Here is a 26,850-nt window from a genome sequence, read left to right on the forward strand (position 1 = left end):
TTCTTCAGGAAGTACTGCTACAATCCCGACCACCCCTCCTGCTCCTTCAAAGTTTGAAACTGCACCAGTTGTCACTCCTGCCTCAGATCCACCTCTTGCTCCTGCATCTTCAGCCTCTTGTCTGCTTTCTGCTGGTGGTGGAGCAGCCACTTTTTCCTTTACATCTTCAGCTGTAAAGACATCTGGCTCTATGTCTGGGGACCCCCCACCATATCCCTTTGCATCAGATGTCTCCAAGCAAGCTCTGGGTTCCAGTCTAAGTGGAGCAGCTGCTTTCTCTTTCTCTTCTGTTTCTTCCAAAGCTTCCATGATTCCTTCCCCTGCTGCAGGCCCCATGGCAGCTACAGCCAACTCCTTCTCTTTTGGATCTACAAATTTTAAACCAACTACAGACAGTGCACCTGTGCCACCACTGTCTACCACATCTGCCGGACAGAAACCATGTTTCACCCCTACAGCATCTACTGTCAAAGTAAACCTAAGCGAGAAGTAAGTACAGACTGATGGCTTATTTAAAGGGTGGGCAGTGCTTAAACCAGTTTGGGAATGTGTAGCATATGGTGATAGTTACTAAGATCACACAGCTGTTACCAGTTTGTGATTTTTCTAGGGGGATCCTCTATTCTCCAGATGGAGTCCTAAGGAAAGCCTTCTCTACCCAAAGCTTTGTCATAGGTATGAGGTTGGAATAGTGGAGTTGTCATGGGTTGTACTCATAAAGCAGCAAAACTTGCACAGCACCAGCTTGCGTTATACCTAGTGCTTTTATCTCTTTTTTTCATAATCTTGTCTCTTGGTTTTGTTAACTTAATACTAGTGAAAGGTACCAATTTAACACCATTGCAATTTGAAATTCTCTGTGTCCAGAGCAGGTACAGAATGGGTAGTAGCAGTGCAAGCTTCCTCCACTGTTCGCTCGTGTGCCTCACCCCTGACCTAGGGGTGAGAGAGTAATTTGTTTTCTAGGTCCCTATCATTCTTTTCTCTCTACTGAGCATATCAATGAGAGGTAACAGTGTTTTTTTTATGCTGACATTTGTTCATTGAGAACTGGACCTGAGACCTCCAAACTCACTTCACACAAGCAATTGGAGGATAACTGCTTCTGATCAGTATCCATATGAATTGGATTTGAGTCACCAGTGCAAAGAGTTATTGTCTCCAAAGCCCACTGTCTAGCTCCACAGATATTTAATTCCCTTAACTCACTCTGTTTGTTTTAAAGGGAAGAGACTAGAACACCAAGGGAAATGTTAATTGCAGCTGGGGTTTAATGAGATCAGTTCTTTATATTTGTATAAGGAAATTTCTAATGGTTCTAAGAATTATTTTTAAATTAGAAAATCTACTTCCACTAAGATCTCTGGCTGTAGCTTTTAAAGCTTCTTTAAAGTTAATGTTCAAGACAAACAAGGTGATCAATTCCTGAATCAGCTGAATATTCATCTCAAGTGCTGGTCCTGGTTTTTAAGATAAATGGAAGTTCCTGTTCTCCTGCAGCATTTGCCTTTTAAAAGTAATACTTGACAGACCTTACAGTGTCAGCACTAGTTTCATTTGATGTATAGCTCAGGTTTTAAGGCTGCTGGTTATTAATTTTCCTCTGTGCCTGATGTAACTGGGGGTGGGATGATTCCTAGAACTGAGCGATTCCCTGATCCAGAGCTGACTCCTACACAGCTCTGGCAGTTCTGTGGGGAAATAGTCTCCACACAGTTCTGCTCTGGTGGTTGAGGCAGCAGGAGCCAAGTGTCAGATAACCTTCACCAAGACTATTCTCCTTCATGACATTGTCTGTGCAGTTACCCATTATAGCAGGCACAAGCCGTGCCATGTGAGCCACGGAACCTTCTCAGAATAGATTGTCTGGGTTACACATGCCTCTTCAATCCAACATTCTGGGTCGAGGTGTAAAAGCCCCCATTCGGTGACTGTCCCTGAGTCCACTTTGTCCTTTCACCAATTTTCCATCCTCTGAAAACACCACCTGCTCCTTCTGCTATTCAGTCTCATCCATATTCCCTGAATGGCTTCTTCCCATCTTCACTCCCAGCTAGAACCGTACTTGGTATCTGGATATTGAGTCCCAGTACTGATTCAGAAAGTTGAAAAACTGTCTCCTCTTTAGATGTTAATGTTTTATTTTGGGTATATAAGAGTAAGTTATGTCCAGTTCAGGGTGCTGAAATATTTGCCCTTTTGTCTTTCAGGTTCACTGCCATAGACACATCTGCTTCTGCTGGCAGCAGCAGTCACAACAGCTCCACGATGTTTTCATTCTCCACTACCTCCAAACCTATTCCTGGAGGGCCCCTAAGCCAGTCCACACCACTGTCAGCTTCACCTGCCACCCCAATGAAGGCATCCACTCCTGTGTCTGCAACAAGTATGACATTGAGGCTAAGGCTAGATTCCTTTTTTTTGCAAATTTCTATCTTACCAGGTATAAAGTGAGCATGAGAGGTTTTCTCTGTGCTGCTTTCAGCTAGTGCAGATTGGGAGACTTCAGGAACCAAAGCCCATCTTTAAACTGCAAACTATATAGTGCAATGAGCATAATACTGGAACTGGAAGGGTTTCCCCTTTGCCCCTCATTCCCCACAGGGATAACTATTCATTGTCTCAAGTAACCTATTTAGCTTCTTAGAGACTAACAAATTTATTTGAGCATAAGCTTTCATAAGCTACAGCTCACTTCATCGGATGCATTCAGTACTCCTTTTCTTTTTGCGGATAAAGACTAACACGGCTGCTACTCTAAAACCTATTTAGCTTCGTATCTTCACCTAGAAGCTGTTGCGCCTTCAGTGGACTAATTCAGCTCATTATATTGCCAAAATGTGTTTGCTCTGCTGCAGTGACTTAATGCATTACCTTCCATCTCTAATGGCCAGAGTTCAAACTGATCACAAATGAAATTAAACTAAATCTCATCCTGTTAACAAGTTAATGTTATTCCATTTCTCATATTATCATGTGATTAGCTGTCTCTGGCAGGAGTTGTCCAGGATTGAAATTGCCAGGGTGGTAGAGATCAGACTTGAAAAGTAGTAAACTCCGTCTAGCATTGGACGAAGGGATGCCACATGTTAATACTGAGCAGTAATATTAGCAGAGCTCTTGCAGTTGGGAAGGAGGAATTCTTGAGGAGCACCTACCTGATCTATAGCCAGTCTAGCCATTGGTCTCACTTTCATGAGAGTCAAAGTTCATCCAAACTACTCCCACAAATAAAAAGTGTGGGTGGAATTTGGGGAACATGCTTGCCAGACTGGAACCTGTTCTTCAGTTCCAAGTCATCTGTCCTGTGTCTGAGGTCTGGGAGCAAGGGTAGTGGATTAGGCTTGTAGAATCTTGCTGACTTGATGTAGATTGATGCGTCATTTTAGGGGGGTGGACTTGTTGAAATGCGCTGTTAGGGTTTGTGCTGTTAGGGTTTGTACCTTTCCTTCTAGTGATCAGAATGTCCCCAACAGTGGGCATGTCCCATCTCCAATGATCAACCTGTTTTTTAGAGAACTATATGTGTTTGTCTATAGTTATTTTTCTCTTTAAATTCTAGTGGCGCGGCCTGCTCAGAATGTGCCTGCAGCATCTAATCTACTGAAGACAGCCAGAATCACCCCTCCTACAACAAAATCAAGCTCTATTCAGGTTAAGAGAACTTGAGCAGATTATGCAGGAGCTGAGAAATTTCACTGACCTGTGATTTACTTTATTCGTGGACTGATTTAATGCTGTTAGGTCAAGGGACCAGTGAACTGAGATCTAAGTCTCAAACTATCAAAATTAGAATTATATGCTATGTAATTTTGGGAAGCTGGAGCTCTGACATGGTTTGGAGTCTGATGTAATAAACAGAGCTATAACTAATGCTTTGTGCTGTGTGGAAATGTGGAATCACATCTTTTTATCAGCAGAAAGATGTAATTCCTTGAAAATTCTGAGCTGCTTTGACTATTTCACAATATTAGAAAATATAGTGAAAGGGATAACTCCAAGTGGTGCATAAAGATTTAGCCATGATTTCCAACAGCTTTAATATGTTCAGTGTGGTTAAATCTCCACAGCGTTGTTTGAACGCTTAAATATAATTTTCACTTTATTGTTTAGGTGAACATTTGTGCTTGTGAGAGTTGTTCCATAGGACAGTTTATGCATCTTAAATTACTTTATACACAAACTATTTCTAGCAGCAGATGTTGGTTGGTAATAAAGGTTTTCATTTTGATAAGTTTACATTCTCAACACCTGGCTTTCTAGGGAAGGTCAGCATTGTCCAGCGCTGGGTTAGAAAAACAGGTCCATCAGTGGAAGGATTCGGACCCTGTCATAGCAGGAATCAGAGAGGAGGTGAGATTTTCAAGGATTTTTGTCTTCCAACTTCTAAAAATATCACTGTACAGGCATGTGGTCATCTGTCACTCTTTCATATTCCATTAGTGTCCTTCATTACTTAAGCATCAGAGGGGTAGCCGTGTTAGTCTGGATCTGTAAAAGCGGCAAAGAGTCCTGTGGCACCTTATAGACTGACAGACGTATTGGAGCATAAGTTTTCATGGGTGAATACCCACTTCATGCATGCTGCATCCAACGAAGTGGGCATTCACCCAAGAAAGCTTATGCTCCAATATGTCTGTTAGTCTATAAGGTGCAGCAGGACTCTTTGCTGCCTCTTCAGTACTTAGTTACCATGGGAGATCTTTCCATTATACTCTGAACCACTTCTTTAAACACTGTCACCCCTGTTTGGTTGCTTAAGCTGCTAGCATTAAATTTATGTTGGGAATATAGGGCTCTCTTCCTTGGGTTGGAAGGGAATGCAAGAGACCTGCCTTTATTGTCTGTAAATTATCATGCATTCATGGCTGTATAAATATATTAGCCAGCCCCAGAGCAGTAACATTTGTTCCAGAAGCAGTCATGTCACAATGGTTGAACTTTCTTTACCCTCTGGCTCTGTAGATTGCCCATTTCCAAAAGGAGATGGAAGAGCTGAAGGTCCGAACTTCTAATGCCTGTTTCCAAGTCGGCACTGCTGAGGAGATGAAGAAGCTGCGGACAGAGTCTCATGACCTTCACACCTTTCTCTTGGAGATTAAAGAGACAACAGAGGTAAGTAGCACACCAGAACTTCTCCCAAATGTTTATGCATTGGTTGAGACCTTCAAGGCTAGCATTTGGGGGTAGACGTCTTTGCTTAACCTGTTAAGTGTTGAACTATATAGCTGAGATGTCTGGATGTGCTGCTTCAGTGTGCGTGGGCATACCCAGTTGTTCCTGAAAGTAAACACTTTTGCTGAAACGCATGTGGGTACTGATGCGAACGGCACCGTTAAGGTCTTTCGTTGAAATCTGGCTCATCTCTTCATCTGTTCACAGTCCCTACATGGAGATATCAGCATTCTGAAGACGACCCTGCTGGAGGGCTTTGCTGGGGTGGAAGATGCTAGAGAACAGAACGAGAGAAATCATAACTTGGGATATTTACATCTGCTGTATAAGAAACCATTGGACCCCAAAAGTGAAGCACAACTTCAGGTATAAAGGCTGCTCACTAATTTTAAACTGGAGTTTTAAAATGAAATGCGACTAATTGAAGCTTGAATGTAGGTTGCCCAGAAGCTTTGCCCTGCCACACTCACATTGCTTCAGCACAGTGTAACAACAGTATGATTTAATAGTGTCTCAAAGTACTCAACGATCTCAAAGTACTTTGCAGACATTACACCCCTAACACTGCTATGTATTGTCCCCATTTTAGATGTGGGGGGAACCAGAGACCTGCAGAAGTGAAGTGACCTGCCCAAGATCAGAGTCAGTGGCAGAGCTGCAAATAGAGCTCCTGACTCCCAGTACCCTAGTCTAACTAATAATGGTTACTTAAGTGAATTTTTTTGGCAAGTGCCAGTTAATTTTTTTTTTTAGCACTTCATAAAACCTTTTCAGAATAATTTTTATCTTTAGCAAATGCTTTGCGGAGCAATTTGATGATTTATAATGGCGTACAATATTGTGGTTAATTTCATGGATGGCAGAGCATAAAACTACATGGTGTTCTAAATGCCTGATTGCAATGGAAAATTTCCCAAAATACTCAAAAGGCTTTGAAAGAGATAAAAGAAACCAGGATAAAGTACATCTCCCCCCCCAGGCAATTTCCTAAAGTATCTCTGGGAGATTTTACTGTATTAAGTTTATGTATCATTGTGGGCCAGGGATTATATGTTCTACCATGGGGAATGGTGATCACAGCTGTCCAGCAACTAAAAACAGTGTGTGTGTGTGGGGGGGGGGGGGCGGTGATTAGGTAAATTCATTCCGATTGTAGCACTGCTAGAGAGATACTGCCACCTGGAGAGGCTAGCATATACTGGTTTAAACTGGATTATCCAGAGGTGAAAGGACTTTTGCATAAATAGCCTGAGGTTTAAATTGACTCAGGGCCTGCTTTCTGATCCAGCAAATGGATAGAACCTCCTCTCCAAGGTGGGCTGGGAAGGGCTGCAAGGATTTTCCTATGAAGGTACCGTAAGACTGATAGGTGACCTCTGATGAGCTTTCTAGCATGCATATAGGAACTTTATAGTTTTCAGTAATGCTTTCATTGTAAGAATAATTATGCTCGCTTAGAAAGAGCGGTGTGGTAATTTATAATGGGGGGGGGCAGTTAACCTGTTCATAGCCTTTGGAGAGAAAGCAAAGTGCAGATGCAGGCCTCTCTGTGCAGTCTGGCTTGCTGGGGAACTCGGTGATCAGGGAACTGCTCAGCTTGAAAAAACCCCAGTTGGGAGAGGGAGCGATGCATGTCTCCACGCAAGAGGTGTGATGGCTTATAGCTGGAAGCCTAAGAGTGGTGCCCTTACTGGGCCATGGAGGGGGAATACAGGTACAGTTGCCCTGAACTATGACAAGTACATCAGGGAAAGTAAAATAAGTGTGCGCTATAATTGTGATACTTATCCAGTTCTTGGTTCCCTATAGACAAAGCATGCTCATCTCAGGAAGTGTAACTAGGCAGTTGAGGGTACCTTTTTGTGTTATAGTAATTTTAAAATGGTTTTGTGCTGCTAAAAATTAATGGTATGGCAGTTAATGTCACATCAGAGTGTGCCACTTTGCATGCAATTTCAGATTTCTATTACAGGGAAAATATCTACCTTCCTAATTCACAGTATTGCATGTTTGTATGTAGTCCTTATATAAAGAGAGAGATTTTGTTTTTGGTATAGTGTTCATTGCTGACATGGGGCCTGTTGGAATCCCATCCAAGACCAGGAAAAGAAAATGTTCTATACATATATTTATTCATATATTGCTGTATTGAAAAGAATAGCCACTTTCTCCTTCAGATTTTACTAAAATTCCCCTGGGTGCTGTAGATTCTTTCATGGTCCAACTTGCCTTGTTTCTCCATTTTGCAAAGTAGCATGTGTGACTTTAAAGGTATGACAACCTGGTTTTAAGAGCTGACTGCACAGACCTTGAAAAAAGAACATGGGGAAGGATGGCAGAAGGGGAGAGAAGCAGGAAAATTGAGACAGGAGTAAGGACAGAGGATTTTCAGCTAAACTCTCTGAAAGAGAGTGTGCCTCCCATCTTCGTGATACTTTTTGTTTGTGAAAATTTGCTTAGTGCTGTTCTCACATCTCCTGGGTGCAGAATGTTAGCATAAGAATATTCACTTGACCAACTTCTTATACGAGCTTTTAGCAGAGTTTTAAAGATCATGGGGTTTCTTTGATGTTTGAACACATCAACTCGCTCACCTGAGAGCTGTTGCTACATTAGTGCTCATAGTTACAAGACGGAGGAGTTGTGCTTTTCAGGGTATGTGTACGCTACGAAATTAGGTCGATTTTATAGAAGTCGATTTTTAGAAAGTGATTTTATACAGTCGATTGTGTATGTCCCCGCTAAGCGCAATAGGTCGGCGGAGTGTCCTCAATACAGCAGCTAGCATCAACTCACGGAGTGGTGCACTGTGGGTAGCTATCACACAGTTCCCGCTGCCCATTGGAATTCTGGGTTAAGCTCCCAATGCCTGATGGGGCAAAAACATTGTTGCAGGTGGTTTTGGGTACATATCGTCAGTCTCCCCTCTCGCTCCTTGAAAGCAACGATAAACAATCATGTTGCGCCTTTATTTCCTGGGTTACCCATGCAGACGCCATAGCACGGCAAGCATGGAGCCCGCTCATCTCAGCGCTGCTGTTGTGAGCATTGTAAACACCTCACGCATTATCCTGCAATATGTTCAGTACCTGGCTAGGAGACACCAGCACGAAGACGATTGTGAGGAGGACATGGACACAGATGTTCCTGAAAGCATAGGCTGTGGCAGTCTGGGACATCGTGGTGGCAGTGGGGCTGCCTGATACAGTGGAATGCCGATTCTGGGCCCGGCAAACAAGCACAGAATGGTGGGACCGCATACTGTTGCAGGTCTGGAATGATTCCCAGTGGCTGCAAAACTTTCGCATGAGTAAGGCCACTTTCATGGAACTTCTTGAGTTGCTTTCCCCCGCCCTGAAGTGCAGGAATACTAGGATGAGACCTGCCCTGACAGTTGAGAAGCAAGTGGCGATAGCCCTGTGGAAGCTTGCAACACCTGACTGCTACAGGTCAGTCAGGAATCAGTTTGAAGTGGGCAAATCTACCGTGGGGGCTGCTGTGATCCAAGTAGCCAAGGCAATCGGAGACCTTCTGCTAGCAAGGGTATTGACTCTGGGAAATGTGCAGGTCATAGTGGATGGCTTTGCTGCAATGGGATTCCCTAGCTGTGGTGGGGCAATAGATGGAACGCATATCCCTATCTTGGCACTGGATCACCTTGCCAACCAGTACATAAACCACAAGGGGTACTTCTTAATGGTGCTGCAAGCACTGGTGGATCACAAGGGACATTTCACTGACTTCAACATGAGGTGGCCGGGGAAAGGTGCATGACGCTCGCATCTTTAGCAACTCGGGACTGTTCGAACAGCTGCAAGAAGGGACTTACTTCCCAGACCAGAAAATTACCGTTGAAGATGTTGAAATGCCTATAGTTTTTCTTGGGGACCCAGCTTACTCCTTGCTCCCAAGGCTCATGAAGCCGTACACAGTGGTAAGGAACAGTTCAACTATAGGCTGAGCAAGTGCAGAATGGTGGTAGAATGTGCCTTCGGATGTTTAAAAGCTCGCTGGTGCGGTTTGCTGACTAGGTTAGACCTCAGCGCAACCAATATTCCCATTGTTATTGCTGCTTGCTGTGTGCTCCATAATATCTGTGAGAGTAATGGGGAGACATTTATGGCGAGGTTGAGGCAAATGGCCTGGCGGCCAGTTTTGAACAGCCAGACCCCAGGGTGATTAGAAGAGCACAGCTAGGCGCGCTGCGCATCAGAGAGGCTTTGAAAAACAGTTTCATGACTGTCCAGGCTACAGTGTGACAGTTGTGTGTTTTTCTCCTCAATGCAAAACTGCCCCCTTTGTTGAATTTACTTCCCTGTAAGCCAATCCCCCTTCCTCCACAGCTGGCAAAGGAAATAAAGTCCCTATTGTTTTGAATCCATGCAGTCTTTCGGGAGATCACTGACAAGGTAGCCCGGGTGGGGTGGGGCGGGGAGGGAAGGACAAGGCCACATTGCTTATTGTAGCCACACTACAAATCAAAGCTGTTTGAATCACAGCCTTCTGTTGCTTGGGCCATCCTCTGGAGTGGAGTGGCTGTGTACCCGGAGGGGGCTCTCCCCCAACCCCCCGCATTCTTGGGCGTCTGGGTGAGGAGGATATGGAATTTGGTGAGGAAAGCAGGCAGTTATACAATGGATGCAGCAGCAGACTGTGCTCTTGTATGCTCACTGTATGCTTTCCTGACCTCTGCCACCGAATGCCTCCATGCGTTCAGCTGTGCCCTATCAGTGTGGGAGGACTGCATGAGCTTGGAAAACATCATCACAAGTATTTTTTTTTTTTTGCCTTTTAATCTGCAATAACCTCAGGGACGGAGTTGATATGGGGAGCATAGAAACATTTGCACCTGCGGGGGGGATAAAAAGGGAGAGTAAAATTTAAGAAAATAAATTTCTGAGAACAAAAGGGAGACTTTCACAGTGAATCAAGCAATTCACAGCAGACAGCACGTGTGTTTTAGGTACAAGGTTGCATTTTGCCTTTTATATTGAGTGCCTGCCGGTATGGTGACACATCACACACAGCTGGGCAACAGAATTCGGTTTCCAGGCTGCCATGGTAAGCCAAAGGGTACGCGGGGTTGGCTTCTTCTGCCTTCATAACATGTAGGAATGGTTTCAAATTGAAGCACCCTCCTTTCCCATAGGAAGCAATGCCAGTTGGGTTTACTGTTTAAAAGGAGGGGCTGCGGTTTTGGGTTGGATGTGCAGCACACCCTTCCCCCCACTGTGTGGCTGTTCTCCTGGATGATTCCTTTTAGCCAAGCGCAAACAGCCCAACATGAGCGGGTCCTTTTACTGTTCCCTTACAAAAATTCCCTTATTTCAACCAGGTGACCATGAATGATATCACTCTCCTGAGGCTGACACAGAAAGATAAAGACCGAATGTTGCTTGAATGCGACCAAAACCCAGGACCATTTGCTGCCATGCTTTGTGCTGCAGTGATTCCAGACTACTTGCTACTGACTTGGCATGGTAAAGTGTCCTACCATGGAGGACGAAATAAGGCAGCCCTCCCCAGAAACCTTCTGCAAAGGCTTTCAGAGTACCTCCAGGAGAGCTTCATGGAGATATCCCTGGAGGATTCCCGCTCCATCCCCAGACATGTTAATAGACTTTTCCAGTAGCTGTACTGGCCACGAATGCATCCCAATTCTTCAGGGCAAATCAAACATTAAACACAATTGCTTTTAACCCCTGTAGTGTAGTTACAAATGTGCACTCACCAGAGGTGACTTCTGCTCCGTCAGGGTCCGGGAACCCGCCTTGGGAGGGTATTGGCTCCAGGGTGATGAAAAGGTCCTGGCTGCCGGGGAGAACGGATTCTCCTCTTGCCTGCTGCGCATTCTCATTCTCTTCCTCCTCTTCCTCATCCACAAAATCCTCCTCCGTGTTGCGTGAGACTCCCCCCCTTGTAGGTGTCCACGGACAGTGGTGGGGTACTGGTAGGGTTCCTCCCCCTAGAATGGCATGCAGCTGATCATAGAAGTGGCATCTGTGGGGCTCTGACCCAGAGCGACCATTTGCCTCCATTATCTTGTAGTAGGCTTGCCTGAGCTCCTTAACTTTCACGCGGCACTGGTGTGTCCCTGGTGTAGCCTCTCTCCACCATGCCCTATGTGATTTTGGCATAAATTAGCATTTCTTCTTTTTGATCGGAGTTCTGCCTGCACAAATTCTTTTCCCCATACAGAAATCAGATCCAGTGTCTCCCCTTGGCTCCATGCTGGAGCTCGTTTGTGATTCTGGGACTGCATGGTCACCTGTGCTGCTGACGGCACAGGAAACGAAATTCAGAAGTTCCCGGGGCTTTTCCTGTGTACCTGGCTAGTGCATCAGAGTTGAAAGTGTTGTCCAGAGCGGTCACATTGGAGCACTCTGGGATAACTCCCGGAAGCCAATACTGTCGAATTGCACAATGCTGCATCTGCACTGCGCCAAATTCAACCCAAGAAGGTCAATTTTTAGCACTGCTCCCCTCGTTGGGGAGGAGTACAGCCGTCGATTTTAAGAGCCCTTTAAGTTGACGGAACAGATTTGGTTGTGTAGCTGCATTGCTTATAAAATTGACCTAACGCAGCTAAATTCGACCTAACCTCGTAGCGTAGACCAGGGCCCAGTGTATAACCCTGGGTCAGCAGCAGAGCTGGACTCGGTTTCATGTTGACCTGGTCTGTCTTACTAGAGCCTTGTGTTAATCTTAAAAACAGTTACAATGGAATCCTGTCGCAGGCATAGATTTTGGCATCCCATCTCATTTTGATATTTATATTTAAATGGGCACTCTTGAAATCAGTAAAACTAAACTTCCCATTGCATGCACCTCCACTGTACAAAGGCAGAGTTCTACTAGGCATTTTCATGCTGTGACATGTGAGAAGAATGAAGGCCGGGCGAAGGATAGTTTTACATTTGGTGCACTGGACTGGGACTAGATATGTCTGGGTTCTGTTGTCAGATACACTAATGAACTCTGTGGCCTTGGGCAAGTCACTTTAATATCCCATGTGCCTCAGTGCTTTATCTGTAATGTGAAGATAGTGGGTGTTGGGAGAAGAGGTTCTTAAGTGCTTGGGAAGAGCTCAAATCCTTGAGTGACTGGGGAGGGGCCACATGAGTACCTAGATAACAGAACTTGAAGTTTTTGATCACTTTGCTGGTTTCTAAAGGTAATGTAAACTAGGGACAAGCACATCATCAGTAGGAAATGGCTCTAGAAAAATCAGGTTTGATCTGTGTAATACTTAGCATTTGTAACACACTTCATCTTGAACGCTTTGCACTGGTAGAAAGCAGGAAGCTGAGGTACAGAAGTTGGCTTGCTCAAGGGCAGACAGTAAGCTAGTGACAGATTTGATTAGTAAAACAGAGTTCCACTGTATAGGGTTCTGCCATTCTGATTTAGATTTTCTAGATGTGAACATGTAAGAGTGTCCTGCATGACTTCTATTTTGGTTCTTTTACAGGGTCTTTAATTTACTTCACTGGATTTGAGATTCCCATAGAGCAGTGGTTCCCAAACTTGTTCCGCCGCTTGTGCCGAGAAAGCCTTGGACGGGACGGAACGGTTTGTTTACCTGCTGCGTCCGCAGGTTTGGCCGATCGCGGCTCCCAGTGGCCGCAGTTCGCTGCTCCAGGCCAATGGGAGCTGCTGGAAGCGGCACGGGCCGAGGGACTTACTGGCTGTCACTTCCAGAAGCTCCCATTGGCCTGGAGCAGTGAACCGTGGCCACTGGGAGCCACGATCGGCCGAACCTGCGGACGTGGCAGGTAAACAAACTGCCAGGGGCTTTCCCTGCACAAGTGGCAGAACAAGTTTGGGAACCGCTGCCGAAGAGAATTGAAAGATGACATTTTTTTCTCTTTGGTAGGAAATTAGACGCTTACACCAGTATGTGAAGTTTGCTGTTCAGGATGTGAATGATGTTCTGGATTTGGAGTGGGACCGGCATCTGGAACAGAAAAAAACCCAAAAGTGAGTGAGTGAAATTGGAATAGAAAACTAGTCGGTGTCTAAGGAGCATACTAATGAATTAGGAATAGGACATTAATAAATAGACAAAAGGCATTTTATGATTACCACTCCACAACTTTTTCAAAGAGTTTGTGAACAACATTTGACTGAGCCATTTTTGCCTGTATTTAAAAGTTCAGACTGCGGACTATTTAACTGTGACTGACTTTGCTAGATGCTTTCCAGCAAATTCTCTACATGCTGTAAATTCCACTTTCCGAAATGCCTGTAAAATAGGCTTTGTATGCACTAAACATATCCAGGGGAGACTGGTAATGAAGCCCTTTTGTTGAACAAGTACCTACATGTTAAATTAATAAACTTGCAGTGTACTACAAAGAGAGATACACAACTGACCTGTGCTGCCTTGATATTCAAACCAAAATGTGGTTTGGGGGCTGAAGTCGTCTGAAGTCAGTTGATGAAATAAACCAGTTTTCTGTGTATGTATGCACTTGCAGCTAGGTGTCTAATGGTCTTCTCATCTTTTCCTGTTTGTTTCTTCTTGTTTCCAGGCGCCTGATTGTTCCTGAGCGAGAGACTTTGTTTAACACACTTGCTAATAATCGTGAAATAATTAATCAGCAGAGGAAGAGGCTGAATCACCTGGTGGACAGCCTGCAGCAGCTCCGCTTATATAATCAGACTTCTCAATGGAATATGCCCAGTGACACGTCTTCTCTTAGCAGTTCTCAAAGGTATGTGTAATATTTGGAGGTTGTAGCAAGAAGTGTATTGAGTTAAGTCTATTCCCAATAGTAATGTATGAAAAGGCATGTCCAAAACAGACTTAATAATCATGCTTTGTAGATATAATTAAGTGTAGAGATGTCAGGGAGAGGGGGTGGATCCTGAAAAATGAGCACTGGCTGTAAATATGCAAATTCTGCTCACCAGTAACACAGGTGCTCCTCAAATAGGCGTGAAAATTAATTGTTGTATTTTGCGATAGCTTGGTTTAATATATCAGTGTGTCTCTATGAAAGATGGGCTCTCACAGAAATGAAAACACTGTGAAAGTGTAGCCTCAAAAATGATCTACCATTGTCATGTCTCATGAGGACTATAATAGAATTTTAATTTAGGACAAGAGGGAATTTATTAGCCATTTGATTTTTTTTCCATAAGTAACTTAAGGTCTTGATGCATGCATTTAAATATTGCAACACCTAAAGAGGTTCTGGTGGCATTGAACAATGGCTGTTGTAAAGCAGTGTCATTGAGGCATATGCAGATAGACAATCCTGTGTCCTTTAGCCCTTCCAGGTGAGTTGGGCATCAAATTATGGTGTTTCCACATGAGCCTGTGGTTCCTTCATTCCCATACAGCTGCTTATGTGGGGCAGATATATGGCTATTCCTCTTGCAGGACCTGTCTTTTGTTTCACCGCTCTGTCTTGTTTCAGCTTTGACAGTGACCTTGAGAGCCTGCGCAGTGCCTTAGTGAAAACTACCTTGGAATCGTATGCCAAGCCTCTGCCAAAAGCACCTGGTAACTCATTGTTCTGTTTTTTTTTTCCCCACCTGCACATTCTAAAAATGACTTTTAACTGAATCTCCATGGTTTCTATAGACTAGTGATTTTTTTTCTCCATTTTGCAGCTAAATTGTCCCCAGTTAAACAGGCACAGCTGAGGAATTTCCTAGCCAAGAGGAAGACTCCACCTGTGAGATCCACTGCTCCAGGTAAACCCTTGATACATTAGGAATCTGAAACATGCAAGCCTTCCCACAGAACTTGTTAATATCCTGCCTTATCTGTAGAAGGAAACATTGCTACCGTAGCCCCTTGTATTCCTCACTTCCCCAAATAATGTGCTTCTGTGGAACTAGTTCTAGCTAGAAGTTTCCTTTCCCCGCTCAGACTAGACTAATGAATATCTCTTTTATTGGCTTGTCCTCAAAGTTGGCCGCCTTATTTTCAGTAACAATAGTGCCATTTGCTAAACAGTTAAGAAAAGGAATCTAAATAGCAAATGGAGGCAAAGTTAAAGGGAATCCCTAATTCTTAACTGTTTTCTTCATAGTAGTGTTGGTTATTTCTGTGCAATGCATCTACAATACTAAAATACAAAGAAGGCTTTTATAAGCCCTTTCACAAAAATGCAGAGTAAAACTAGTTGTGAACCATGATCACTCAAAATACTAAATATTTAAAAGTTATTTAAGCTTGACTAAATTCTAAATATCTCTTTATGGCTGAGTGAGTTATTTCCATCACCTGGGAGCTCCAGTCATGGACCAGGACCCCTTTGTGCTAGGTGCTGTACAAATACAAACCAAAAAGGTGATCCTTGCTCTGAAGAGCTTACAAAAAAGGCAGTGGTTCTCAAACTTTTGTGCTGGTGACCCCTTTCACATAGCAAGCCTCTGAGTGTGACTCCCCCCAAATAAATTAAAAACACTTTTTTTATATATTTAACACCATTATAAATGCTGGAGGCAAAGCAGGGTTTGGGGTGGAAGCTGACAGCTCACAACCCCCCCAAGTAATAACCTTGTGACCCCCTGAGGGGTCCCGACCCCCAGTTTGAGAACCCCTGATCTAAGGCATGGGAAGAGCATCATTAAACTTTGTACTGTACATATGTATATGCAACCCCCCCCCACACACAAACACACACTATAGCTTTCAGAGGAACAGCCGTGTTAGTCTGTATTCGCAAAAAGAAAAGGAGTACTTGTGGCACCTTAGAGACTAACCAATTTATTTGAGCATGAGCTTTCGTGAGCTACAGCTCACTTCATCAGATGTTTACCGTGGAAACTGCAGCAGACTTTATATACACACAGAAATCATGAAACAATACCTCCTCCCACCCCACTGTCCTGCTGGTAATAGCTTATCTAAAGTGATCAACAGGTGGGCCATTTCCAGCACAAATCCAGGTTTTCTCACCCTCCACCCCCCCACACAAATTCACTCTCCTGCTGGTGCTAGCCCATCCAAAGTGACAACTCTTTACATAATCAAGTCGGGCTATTTCCTGCATAGATCAAGGTTTTCTCACACTATAGCTTTTGTTCATGAGACAGATTTAAGATGAGTGTCTAGTCTCTTAATCTCAGTGAGCCTGCCAGTCTGAAATCCAGGTTCAGGATTGTTTTAAAATAGGACAGTTTAAAACTAAATGCCTCTTTTCTTCATGTTCTCTAGTTTAATCAAAGTATGTGGCACTCATTTCAGAATCAAACACCAGTAGCTCTTGTTCTGAAGTAGTTATTCAGTGTAAGTCTTGCATATTCAATCACAAAGAACCATTTCTTTACAATAACAGCAGAGAACAATTTGTCATTAAAATCTTGAGGTGGAGGCAGTCAAAGGGTTGCAGGAAGCAGTGGTCTGATAGCAAGTTCCTGCCTCTTTCCTTCCCTCACACTAGACCTACAGTACTAAGAACCATAAGTATTGTACTTCATTGTTAAAGTGTCAGGTTTGTCAAGGAGATAACAATGTAGCTTGTGAGACTGATATAGATGTGACTGATGAATAACTGTTTTACAATAGTTTCTACATGAGACTGGGAGGAATGATGTGAGGTTGAAGCTTATCATGTGATTAACAAGAAACCTTTAAACTAAATTTTATCTTAAGAATGGTTCTCAGTATCTTAAAGTGTGGAGACACTTGCAGACTCCGTGTTTTGATAACCTGCTGCTCTTTATGCCATTCTTGAAAGTATTGTCTTGGCAGCACAGAACTTCCAGAAATAGTGCAACACTGCAGCTTATCATACACACAGACATCACAGTTACTACAGTTGGCCTTTCCAGTATTTCAGTGTCAGTCTCATTGCTCCTACGACCCTCCCGCTGCCATCTCCATACCTGCATTGCATTTCAGCAGCCAAAACGCTGTCTCGCTGCACACATGGCTGGGGAATTTCAAGCTGCAATTTGGACTGAAACCTGAATCGCGGGATCACAAACAGCTCCTGCACTTCAACATTTTGGAAACTAGGGTTTTGTCTTGCTTTATCATGAACACTTTGAGAGTTCCAAAGAACTCTTGGCCCACTCATTACCCCACCAGGTGTCACATCACTTGGTGAACATCAAACGCTGAATGCCACTGTGAAGAAAAGTTTTTTTTCAGTAAATGTAACAAATATGGAGATTGAGATGAGTCCTAATTTGCATATTAACAGATCAGTTTCAAGTGTGACCTTCAGATCTGTCAGGGCAATAGGGGCAGCCACTAAAAATAAAGGTTTCCATCTGTTATAACCACAGTGGGTGGCTTTTTGGATGGGTGGCTCCTATGACTCAGAACAATGGTTCTTATGGCATTGGGAAGCCTTGGAATGTCACGTGCTCCAATGTAGTTTTTGAATCAGTCTCAATATCCCAATATTTGGGGGTTGTTGGCACCCAGGCTCCTAAGAGAAGAACCCCAACGGCCCTGTGTGCCTTGGAAGTGTATCGGCGGTTCATATTAGACCATGTGAGTTAACAGCATTTATGGGGTCCCTGATGCCATTGTACGAAAAGTGTCTTCGGAGTCTCTCTTCATTATTTGAGACACTTTTGAACCCCTTTCATTTTTGTTCCTATGGCCAAAAAATGTCCATTGACAATGACCGCACTGGTAACTTTCAAACATGTAATGTTTCTCATATTATTTATGGAAGAAATAAATCTCTCCCAATTAGTTATAAGAATATAACAAAGCAGCCCTTATTTTTAAATTTGAAAGGATCGGGAGATTGCATGTTACCGTAATGTAATGCCTGGCCACACAGCATGTGGTGCCAGAGTTGAGAAGTTAGCTTCTGCACTTAAGTTAAAATGAGACAGTTAAAAAGTTTTATAGACATGGTGTTTCTATCCTAGCCATTGAGATTAAATAGCACCCTCACTGGCTTTGGATGACAAAATAATGTGGCTCTTCCCATTGCAGCCAGTCTCTCCCGATCAGCCTTCTTGTCTCTGAGGTATTATGAAGATTTGGATGAAGTCAGCTCAACATCCTCCATTTCCCAGTCACTGGAGAATGACGATTCACAGGTTGTAGAGCAGGAAGAGGAAGCTGCTCCAGTCCAAGTCCCCCGACATGCTCCTGTAGTCCGTACTCCCTCTATTCAGCCTGGTCTAATGGCACAGTCTCCACCATTTGGTAAACCTCATCTCACAATGGGCACTTTAAGTGAGTAGATTTTGGAACTGCATTCCCCTTCTTGTTTGTGACCTTGTTGATGTGTTTAATCTCTACAGTGCTTGTCATAACTTCAGTTCTAGGTGAAATGATTTTGTGGTGTCTGTCTTCATGTTGCCAAATCTCCAAGAGCAATGAACAGTACAGAATTATAGCCCCCTTGAACTCAGGCCACTAGTGTTGAAGTAACATTGGAAACTTTGTGCTTTTCCTATAGCCTGGGCCATTTAGATCAAGACTGAGAAATTCAACTAAGATTATCTTATCTATTGTCTAGAGGACAGGAGGGAAAGTCAAGACGCCTGCCTTTGCCACTAATGTGTGACTTTGGGCAAGTTACTTGACCTTCTTGTGCCTCAGGTTCCACAACAAAAAAAAGGGATGAACCTTTTTGAGCCATAAATATGAAATCTTACATGGGAGATGGCCCTGCGGCTCAAATGTGCATATTGAGGGCCTCAGTTTGTAGCTTTGTGTCTAACTTCCGCTTTCAACTGGTGTAGCCAGGTTTAATACTTGGCATCCCAGTGTCTGACAGTAAGGTGACTACTGATGTGTGTTCACTTTCTCTCCACACCCAGAAGAGTTGTGCTCGCTTCTGTAGGGATCCTCTTAGTGATCAAGCAAGATGTCAGTAGACATGACTATAAGGACAGACTGAGAAACAGCCACCCAATATGTCCATGCTTTTATGTGACTGCCTACATCTGGTAGCTGATTGAGGTGTTTTTTCAGCAGATGACATTCTGATTGATTGATTGTTAAGGTTTATTAAGGAATTAATGTAGGAACTGGGTTATCTTTTTCCAAAGGGAGTAAGATTAAGGGTTGGCAATTTGACCCACCCTGCATGCTGAAAAGATAGCTGATTAGGACTCCACCTCTTGCAGTTCATTAGAAGTTATGGGAAAGTGAACATTGCTAGATTTGATGAATTGCTAGTTGCTTGACTGTTGTAAATTCGTCTTGTCTGACTATATGAGGATTCAGTGGGAACAGGTATATAGTGTATCGCTTTTAAAGAGTCAGTACATTCTAGTAGGGGCTTTTGAGTCTCCCTTGTTCATGGGAGTTCAATGAACTGTATCTTTTTTTTTTTTTTTTAGTGCCTACATCTTCAAGCAGAATCGTTCCACAAGGGGCAGATAGCACAATGCTTGCAACAAAGACTGTGAAACATGGGGCCCCTGCTCCCACTGTCACCGTCCCAGCGCCACAAGCAGCTGCTGCAGCAGCATTGAGAAGACAGATGGCTAGCCAGACTCCAGGTAAAACTAATGTTAACTGACTAAACTCTGGGCATTTCTACACATGTGTGGTGTTTTTATTTATGTAGTGAGTGCATTTAATAGACTTTTAATGCCTTTGAGGGTAAGAAACCATTGACCTTGGTGTGAGCCAAGTCTGATACATACAGGATCTGTATATTATTCCCCACACAACACTGCCAGTGGTCTCTTCTCTCTTATTTGAACTCTCAGAAAAAAATGCCTGAAGAATCAACATCCAGGGCTACTTAATATTCATTTTAATCTATGCAGAAACACAGGAGTTGATGACTATATATCAGGGGTGGCCAGTCTGTGGCTCCGGAGCCACATGTGGCTCTTCAGAAGTTAATATGTGTCTCCTTGTATAGGCACCGACTCTGGGGTTGGAGCTACAGGTGCCAACTTTCCAGTGTGCCGGGGGGTGCTCACTGCTCAACCCCTGGCTCTGCCACAGGCTCTGCGCCCACTCCACCCCTTCCCGCGCCCTCCCCTGAGCCTGCTGTGTCCTCCTCCTCCTCCCACCAGAGCCTCCTGCACTCCATGATACAGCCGTTTGGGAAGTACGGGGAGGCGCTGATTGGCAGGGCTGCCAGTGGGCAGGGGGGGTGGAAAGCTGATGACGTATTACTGTGATTCTTTGGCAATGTACATTGGTAAATTCTGGCTCCTTCTCAGGTGCAGGTTGGCCACGCCTGCTATATATCTTCAAAAACTAACATTACGATCATCTGATATACATAAGCCCCGAGGAATTCCTGATAGTTGACTATTGCACAACTGAAATAATAATCAATCTATATGTAAAAATCCTCCATGATTAATGAAAGGTAAAAGGAAAAGATGTTGCCCATTCTAATAGTTGTTCACCATGTTAGTTACATTAAAAGATGTATATTTTAGAACAGTTTAATATTAATATTAAAGGAACACTTTAGGTTCAGGTAGGTTAGTCCTTAGATCTGGCTGTGGGGTTTTAAAAGACCTTAATAGAAAAATCTCCATATATGAGGGTTTTTTTGTTTTTTTTTGCTTGGATTTACACATCCCTTGTAGCACCCAATCATTGCAGGAAATAATAAAATTCAGCTACATACAAAAAGGAAACTGACTAGTCTGTCTTGCTTGTCCAAGGTGAATGGAACTGCAAAAAGTAGATGGACAGCATGAATACTGGAAAAGTAAATTAGGCATTTAAAATTCTTTTTTCATTAATCTTAGAAGTTTAATAAGGGACGGGGGGAAAAAGGGCAAGGTAAGAGATTTGTGTTAAGTATGACTTACTCTCTATAAATCTCTCAATGCAAAATACGGTAATTCCAAATATTACAGAATCCAGTAAACTGGATTGTATTATGTAAATTAGAGTAATACAAAGTGATCTAACTAATTTACGATAAGTAATTCTACACAGTAATTACAGTCTAAATTTATAGTAAAGTTTATATGACATTGCCAGCACAAACTGACCCACAAAATTACTTTTAATACCTAGGACTAATATTTGAACATACTCACGTTTTGCACATAGACAAACACAGAGCGTGCATTTATGTGGCCAAAATAGCAATCATGCACACTCAACAGGTATTTCTATATTTGCCATTCTTTTACAGTATAATTGTGGCACCTTAATACAGACTTTTATTCTCCACTGAAAGATTTTTTTGGCGGGGAGGGGATGAGAGCAAGGAAAGGGATATGATCATAATCGCAGTTCCAAGAATAAAATGGCCAGAATTCTGAATTGCAATCAGGAGATCTGTCAAGTATTGATACCAGTTATCACACCAGTTATTAATGTCCTCCATGCATAGTTATCAAAAATTCTCTATAAATCATAGATGTGCTCTCATAAATCACAAGTTTTCTAATCCTCAGTAAATTACTCATATCAGATTTGAGCCAAATCCATGGTTTCTGCTGATTTGAATAGATCAGGAGTTCCCTTGTAGCTAGTGTACTGCAGATTCCCTCCCTGTCCTCCCAAGTGTACATAGGTGGTGGTCTAGTTAAGAAGCTACTCTTCTGGATACTTGTATAATCCATGTGCAATGGAATATTTCAGCTAATTGGTGGGATTCATCTCTGTTCACTCTTAAAGCAGTGAGCACCTCCTTGACTGAATCAACTCTAAAGAACGTCCCTCAGGTGGTGAACGTGCGAGAACTGAAGAACAATGCCTCAGCACCTGCTGTTTCTGCGGTAATAGGGTGCGTGCCTTTCTCTGCATTCTAATATATTCCTTTAATGAGCCCTTGCAATAAGGTTCATCTGCCAGTAGGGGGCAGTATTACTGTTTCATATAATCTGAACCTGTTGAAGTGGAAGTGTTTTGCGGAGTAATGCAGGAAAGAACAGCTGCTCCTTGCTGTTTTGTTAGCACACAGGTCTTGCTGGGGAAAGGTGGTGGGTACTGTGCTCCCCGAGTTGTTCAAGGACATGCTACATGATTTGCCTAAACAGGAAATTTCCAGTGTCTGGTTTAGAGTCCTGATAATCTAGGCTAGTGGATCAGTATTAAATTCGTTATTCATTATTAGGTTGTATGTAAATATAAAATGTTGGTACATCCCCTTTCTGTTATGGTTCTAGATCCTATGTTTTGCTAATGCAAACTCTGGATTCTATTACCTCAGTGGCGAGCTTGAAACTTTGCTATATGGTCCCCACTTCCCAGTTACTAGTATTTTTGCGTGTATCCTCTACTTTTGAGTGGGGAAAACGCACCCATCTGCAACTGACTGAGTGTCGGTGTATTTGAGCTGTCCAGCTGCTCTCCTGTTTATTCCCTCTGCCATAGAAAACATCTGCTCTGTAGTTTACTTCTCTAGTGCCATGCCCTTGGGTCCCTGCACTGAAGGATTAAGTTTATACTCCAGCTTCTCTGGTAACTTACATTGTTAGAATTTCTTCATAGTATAAAACCCTTGATATATCAAGGATTAAATATGAATTTGGGGCAGAGCTCCCCAGAAATATATCCAGATGCTAGGCTGTCTTGCTCAACAGAAACCCACGAATATGTGCTCACTGTTTAATTTACAATTTATCAAGCGGTTCTGACTTCCCTGTGAGTTTAACTGAAACTGTTGGCCTTCCCATACTCCACAGCCAGCTGCCAACTCAGGTCATTCCAGGGATTTCTCTCTTCTCACCAGGCAGTGCTGCCAGCCAGAAAACTAATTCTTTTCTCTGTTGGTAATGACCTTGAAATCTTGTTTTGTTTTCTGTGATGGTTTAAACCAAGAGAAATGAATGATTTTTTTTAAAAGTGAGGGAGGAGAGATTTCCACTGAAAAGTATTAGAGGAGTTAAGGATTATGCTGTCTTCCTACCATGATAAAAAAAGAAAAAAGGTATTACAAAAAGAGATAAATTCACCATTTGCTTCCAGTGTAAATTGTCTGGAATTGCAAATGCTTTATCCTAGACAATGGTGTGCATTGGACATGCGCCTCTTGGAACTATTTCAGTTTGCCACTTCTGGTTTTCATGTATTTTGTATTCCTCTTTTTGATGGAGAAGGGAAAGCAGTATTATTTTGAAGTAGCTTATCAGAATGCCTTGGAAAAGGTGTTTTCTAATGGTGAGCATCAGTTGTTGCTTACCTCTGGGAGTCCAGCTTTGAGGGTCTATGCTTGGAGAAGGTTCAGAAGTTCCTTAGTATTTCATTTTCCCTAAAAGCAACTACCTTCCTCTGAGACAGTACTTTCTTGAAGAGCTGTAGACCAAATAACGGTGCCCAGAACTCCTGCCAAAAGCCAAATTGGGATGAGCCTGTGGAAGTGATCTCTACAGGGTTTGTTTGTTGCATGTTCTGTGCCAAAAAATTAAAAATTCTGCACACAATATTGCAAAATTCTGCATATTTTATTTGTCAAAACAACACATTATAATCTCACCAGTTTCAATTATTATTTTGGGTAACTTATTTCAAAATACCTGTCAGCAAGTATGTCTGTAACAATACAGACAACAAAAAAGATTCAGGAAATGTTTTTTGACAAATAAATTCCTTACTAGGCATATTATTACTCAGAGTTCTGTATTAATTCATTTAAACTACAATACAGAACCATATTTCCTGCACCCGTCAGACGCAGTGCAAAGGCTTGAGGGAGTCGGGGGTAATGGAGGAGCTGAGGGAGAGGGAAGTAATTTCTGGGAAGGAGCCTGGGTGTGAACTTGGAGGGTTGTTGGGTATGGATGGGAAAAATATGGAACAGTTTTTTCGGGGGGTGGGGAGGGATTGTTAAGCGAGCTTCCTCCACGCAGACCCTGGCTGACCCCCTAGCCTCTCCCATTCAGTCAGGCACATCTGCCCCGTCCCCATGTGTCCTTGCACCCATGTCCACGTGTCCCTCCACCCCCACTCAGACACCCACTCCCTGGCCCCCATATGTCCCTGCATCCCCTCACCCTGTCCCTAAGTGTCTCTGTGCCCCTTCCCCATGTAGCCCTGCACCCCCTTCCCCCTGTCCTTATGTGTCTGTGTCCCCACTCAGCCATCCCCTTCCCCCATGTGGCTCTGCACCTCCTCCCCCATCCCCATGTGGCCCTGCAGCTTCTTCCCACCGTGGCCTTGTGCCTCCACTCCTGTTCTGGCCTCCCCCACCAGCCCTTATGAACCCCAGTCTGAACCCCAGTCTGACCCCGAGCAGCCCCACACTGTCTATCTCCTGACCTGACCCGACAGGCATTGTGAAGAAGGCACTGCAGGCTGTTTCTCTTCCCTTGCTGGCTGGGAGTGGCTGCTGTGTTCTAGCGCCACAGTGCCCTCTGGTGGGGAAAAGGCAGAATTGCAGCAACTTTCCAGACAGTTATTTTCTGCTGAGGCTGGCCAGGAGCTGCTAATCTGTTCTAGCGCCATAGCGCCCTCTTGTGCGAAAAAGATGGAATGGCAGCAACTTTCCGGCAGAAGCTATTTTCTGCAACAACAACAAAATTAAAAATGTGTGGCACATTAATTATGCACGTGTGCAGTGGTGCAGAATTCCCCCAGGAGTGAAACTATATCTAAACTATATTGCCTCAATGATAAGCTCACTCACCGTTATGCAGCCTTGTTAGAAATGCTGTATCCAAAATGAACAATCGATGCACATCTTGGATGAGTGTTAACTTGAACTCTATGATATAACTATTTTAGCTTCAAATAGTTTGACTTGCAGTATCTATCTGTATCTATAATTCATGGGGTGCCATATACCTTTATATTTCAAAGGCTTTTAGAGCCTTATTGTATAACTGACCTCATAAAAGTGTACCATCTAAAAAAAAATCTACCAAATAGAACCCATGGTAGCCAGTCACATTGATTACTAAATAAAGAGCATTCATCCAGCAAAGTTGTTATCAGTTTTTGCTACTTCAGGCTACCTGTTTCTCTCTTGCCACAGCAGCACCTTCTCTGGGTTGTTGAGCTGCAATGATTTCTAGTCATTATCTAGTCAGGTGTTCTGTGGCCTGTAGTTAAACAAGTTGGTGGCTTCAGTCCAGTTGTTAGTGTGTGGTTGATCTCATCGCCAAAAAAACCAAAGGGCATCTCCACAGTTGGAACCAGACTTTCCTTTGTTAATAGTTTCATCAGAAGAGCTAAGGATTGAAGGAGCTTGAAGACCAAATTTTCCTCTGAGAGGTGACCCTTTCAGAACAATCCTGAAGCATTGTGGGACTGTGTGTGGAAGCTTGCCCCACCTCTGCCTGTATTTACCTGCTCTGTGCTTTACCTTCAATCTGGCACCTTTATAATAAATATCCTATATATCTATTACACTAACATTCATCAGACCAAGCGAGTGTAGCTACACACTGAGTGAGTAGAAATCATATTCTAATAAAACATCAGTGGCTCACTATCATTTCCCCTTTGGGAAGAACTTTTTTGGCAAATGTTAAGGTCATGAGTTGCACAAAATCATTTACATGGAGATGATACACTTATACCTTTCTCTGATTTTAAAAGTAATTTAAGTTCTTACTGCAAAGAGTAAGTCACTGAAATGTCTTCAGTGATATCCGGATGTAATTTGACAAGGGAACAGAGAAATGTACAAATTGAGATGATCTCTGTACATAAATCTGTGATTGAAATTGGTTTGGAAAACCTTCGTGAATATAGAAGGTAATAGCTGACAGATCTGATCTGGCTTTTACTTCGACGCATTACGACAGCATTCTGCTCCTGTATGCTGACATTCTGTACTGCTCCGGTAGAAGGAGCAGGAAGGCTGAATCAGTGAGTCTTTTTATTCTCTTAATTTCTTTATATATTATAACAAAGAACATCCAGCACCACACAGTGAGGCTGCATCTTTATCACTAGGTTCTAATTTGTCACCACAAAAGTTCAAGATATAGTTTTGAGCAATAATACACAAGATGTCTGCCTTATACTTGATATGTGCTATGTAACCAGAGTGCCTTCAGTGAGTCAGCATTATCTAGTGGCAGACTTTTATTTGGCGCTCTGTCACTGTGAGACCTTGAGCAAGTTACTAACCCCTCTGCCTCAGTTTCCTCATCTGTGCAGTGGGCACAATATTTTGTGAAGCACTTTGAGACCCTCTGAAAAAAGGTGGTCTGTATATTTTTTTTTTTAAGTGGACTTGTTTCATGAAATCATAGCAGATATCTTTAACTTTTTTTAATCTAAAGTATTCTAGGACCTTTAGATTCTTGTTTTATGTTTGCTTTAAATTTAAAGTGTTAGTCTGTAGCTATTTTAACATAAAGTTTAAACAGACCTAGTAAGAGGAGAGGCTTAACGCATTCAGTGAAGTGAGTTCAGGTCATGAGCAGGAGGAGAGAATATGAATGTCCTTGTCGGTAGCAGTCAGAGGAATTGGAGTTTATAAGATGGACTAGATCAGGTGTATAATAGACCTTTGTAATTTGAGAGTTCCATTTGTGTTGCGATATGTGGTTGTGTGTAGCCAATAGGAGGCAGAAGAAGCTAGAAGTGAAAGTTTTTATGGCTGTAGCATAGTGTTTGAGTAAGTTAACTGTCCATGTAGCAGAAGTAATCCTGCTTTGCTGATGAAAGTTGGCTTTCACTCGGGGGGGTTCATATCTGCACTGGCTTTGGAAATTGTCACTTTTCTTGACCAGCTGATACCAGTGACTGAAAGTGACAAGGGAAAGTGCATTCTCTGGTGCTGCCTGACAGGACACTTCAAACTACTTTTTGCTCTATTTTGCATCATGATGATAAAAGTTAGTTAAGGGTTT

The 26,850-nt window shown here is 43.1% G+C and overlaps 1 protein-coding gene across 9 annotated transcripts in view; it reads left to right on the forward strand.

The window, feature by feature from the left end:
- The window catches only part of NUP214 (nucleoporin 214), a 77,513-nt gene that overhangs the window by 15,126 nt on the left and 35,537 nt on the right, over window positions 1–26,850 (forward strand). For 5 of the 9 annotated variants that reach the window (XM_073314484.1, XM_073314481.1, XM_073314485.1 and 2 more), the window contains 13 exons: window positions 9–489; window positions 2,211–2,386; window positions 3,563–3,654; window positions 4,264–4,353; window positions 4,966–5,115; window positions 5,383–5,541; window positions 13,052–13,155; window positions 13,710–13,892; window positions 14,601–14,686; window positions 14,797–14,880; window positions 18,095–18,340; window positions 19,456–19,617; window positions 21,722–21,830. In XM_073314484.1, coding sequence (XP_073170585.1) covers window positions 9–489; window positions 2,211–2,386; window positions 3,563–3,654; window positions 4,264–4,353; window positions 4,966–5,115; window positions 5,383–5,541; window positions 13,052–13,155; window positions 13,710–13,892; window positions 14,601–14,686; window positions 14,797–14,880; window positions 18,095–18,340; window positions 19,456–19,617; window positions 21,722–21,830 — 2,122 coding nt within the window. Of the gene's footprint in view, window positions 1–8; window positions 490–612; window positions 676–2,210; window positions 2,387–3,562; window positions 3,655–4,263; window positions 4,354–4,965; window positions 5,116–5,382; window positions 5,542–10,567; window positions 10,656–13,051; window positions 13,156–13,709; window positions 13,893–14,600; window positions 14,687–14,796; window positions 14,881–18,094; window positions 18,341–19,455; window positions 19,618–21,721; window positions 21,831–26,850 lie in introns of those variants that run through there. The other 4 variants (XM_073314482.1, XM_073314488.1, XM_073314489.1 and 1 more) reach the window with 4 other exon arrangements.

Source organism: Lepidochelys kempii, chromosome 16 (genome assembly GCF_965140265.1).
Source record: "Lepidochelys kempii isolate rLepKem1 chromosome 16, rLepKem1.hap2, whole genome shotgun sequence".
Lineage (NCBI taxonomy): Eukaryota > Metazoa > Chordata > Testudines > Cheloniidae > Lepidochelys > Lepidochelys kempii.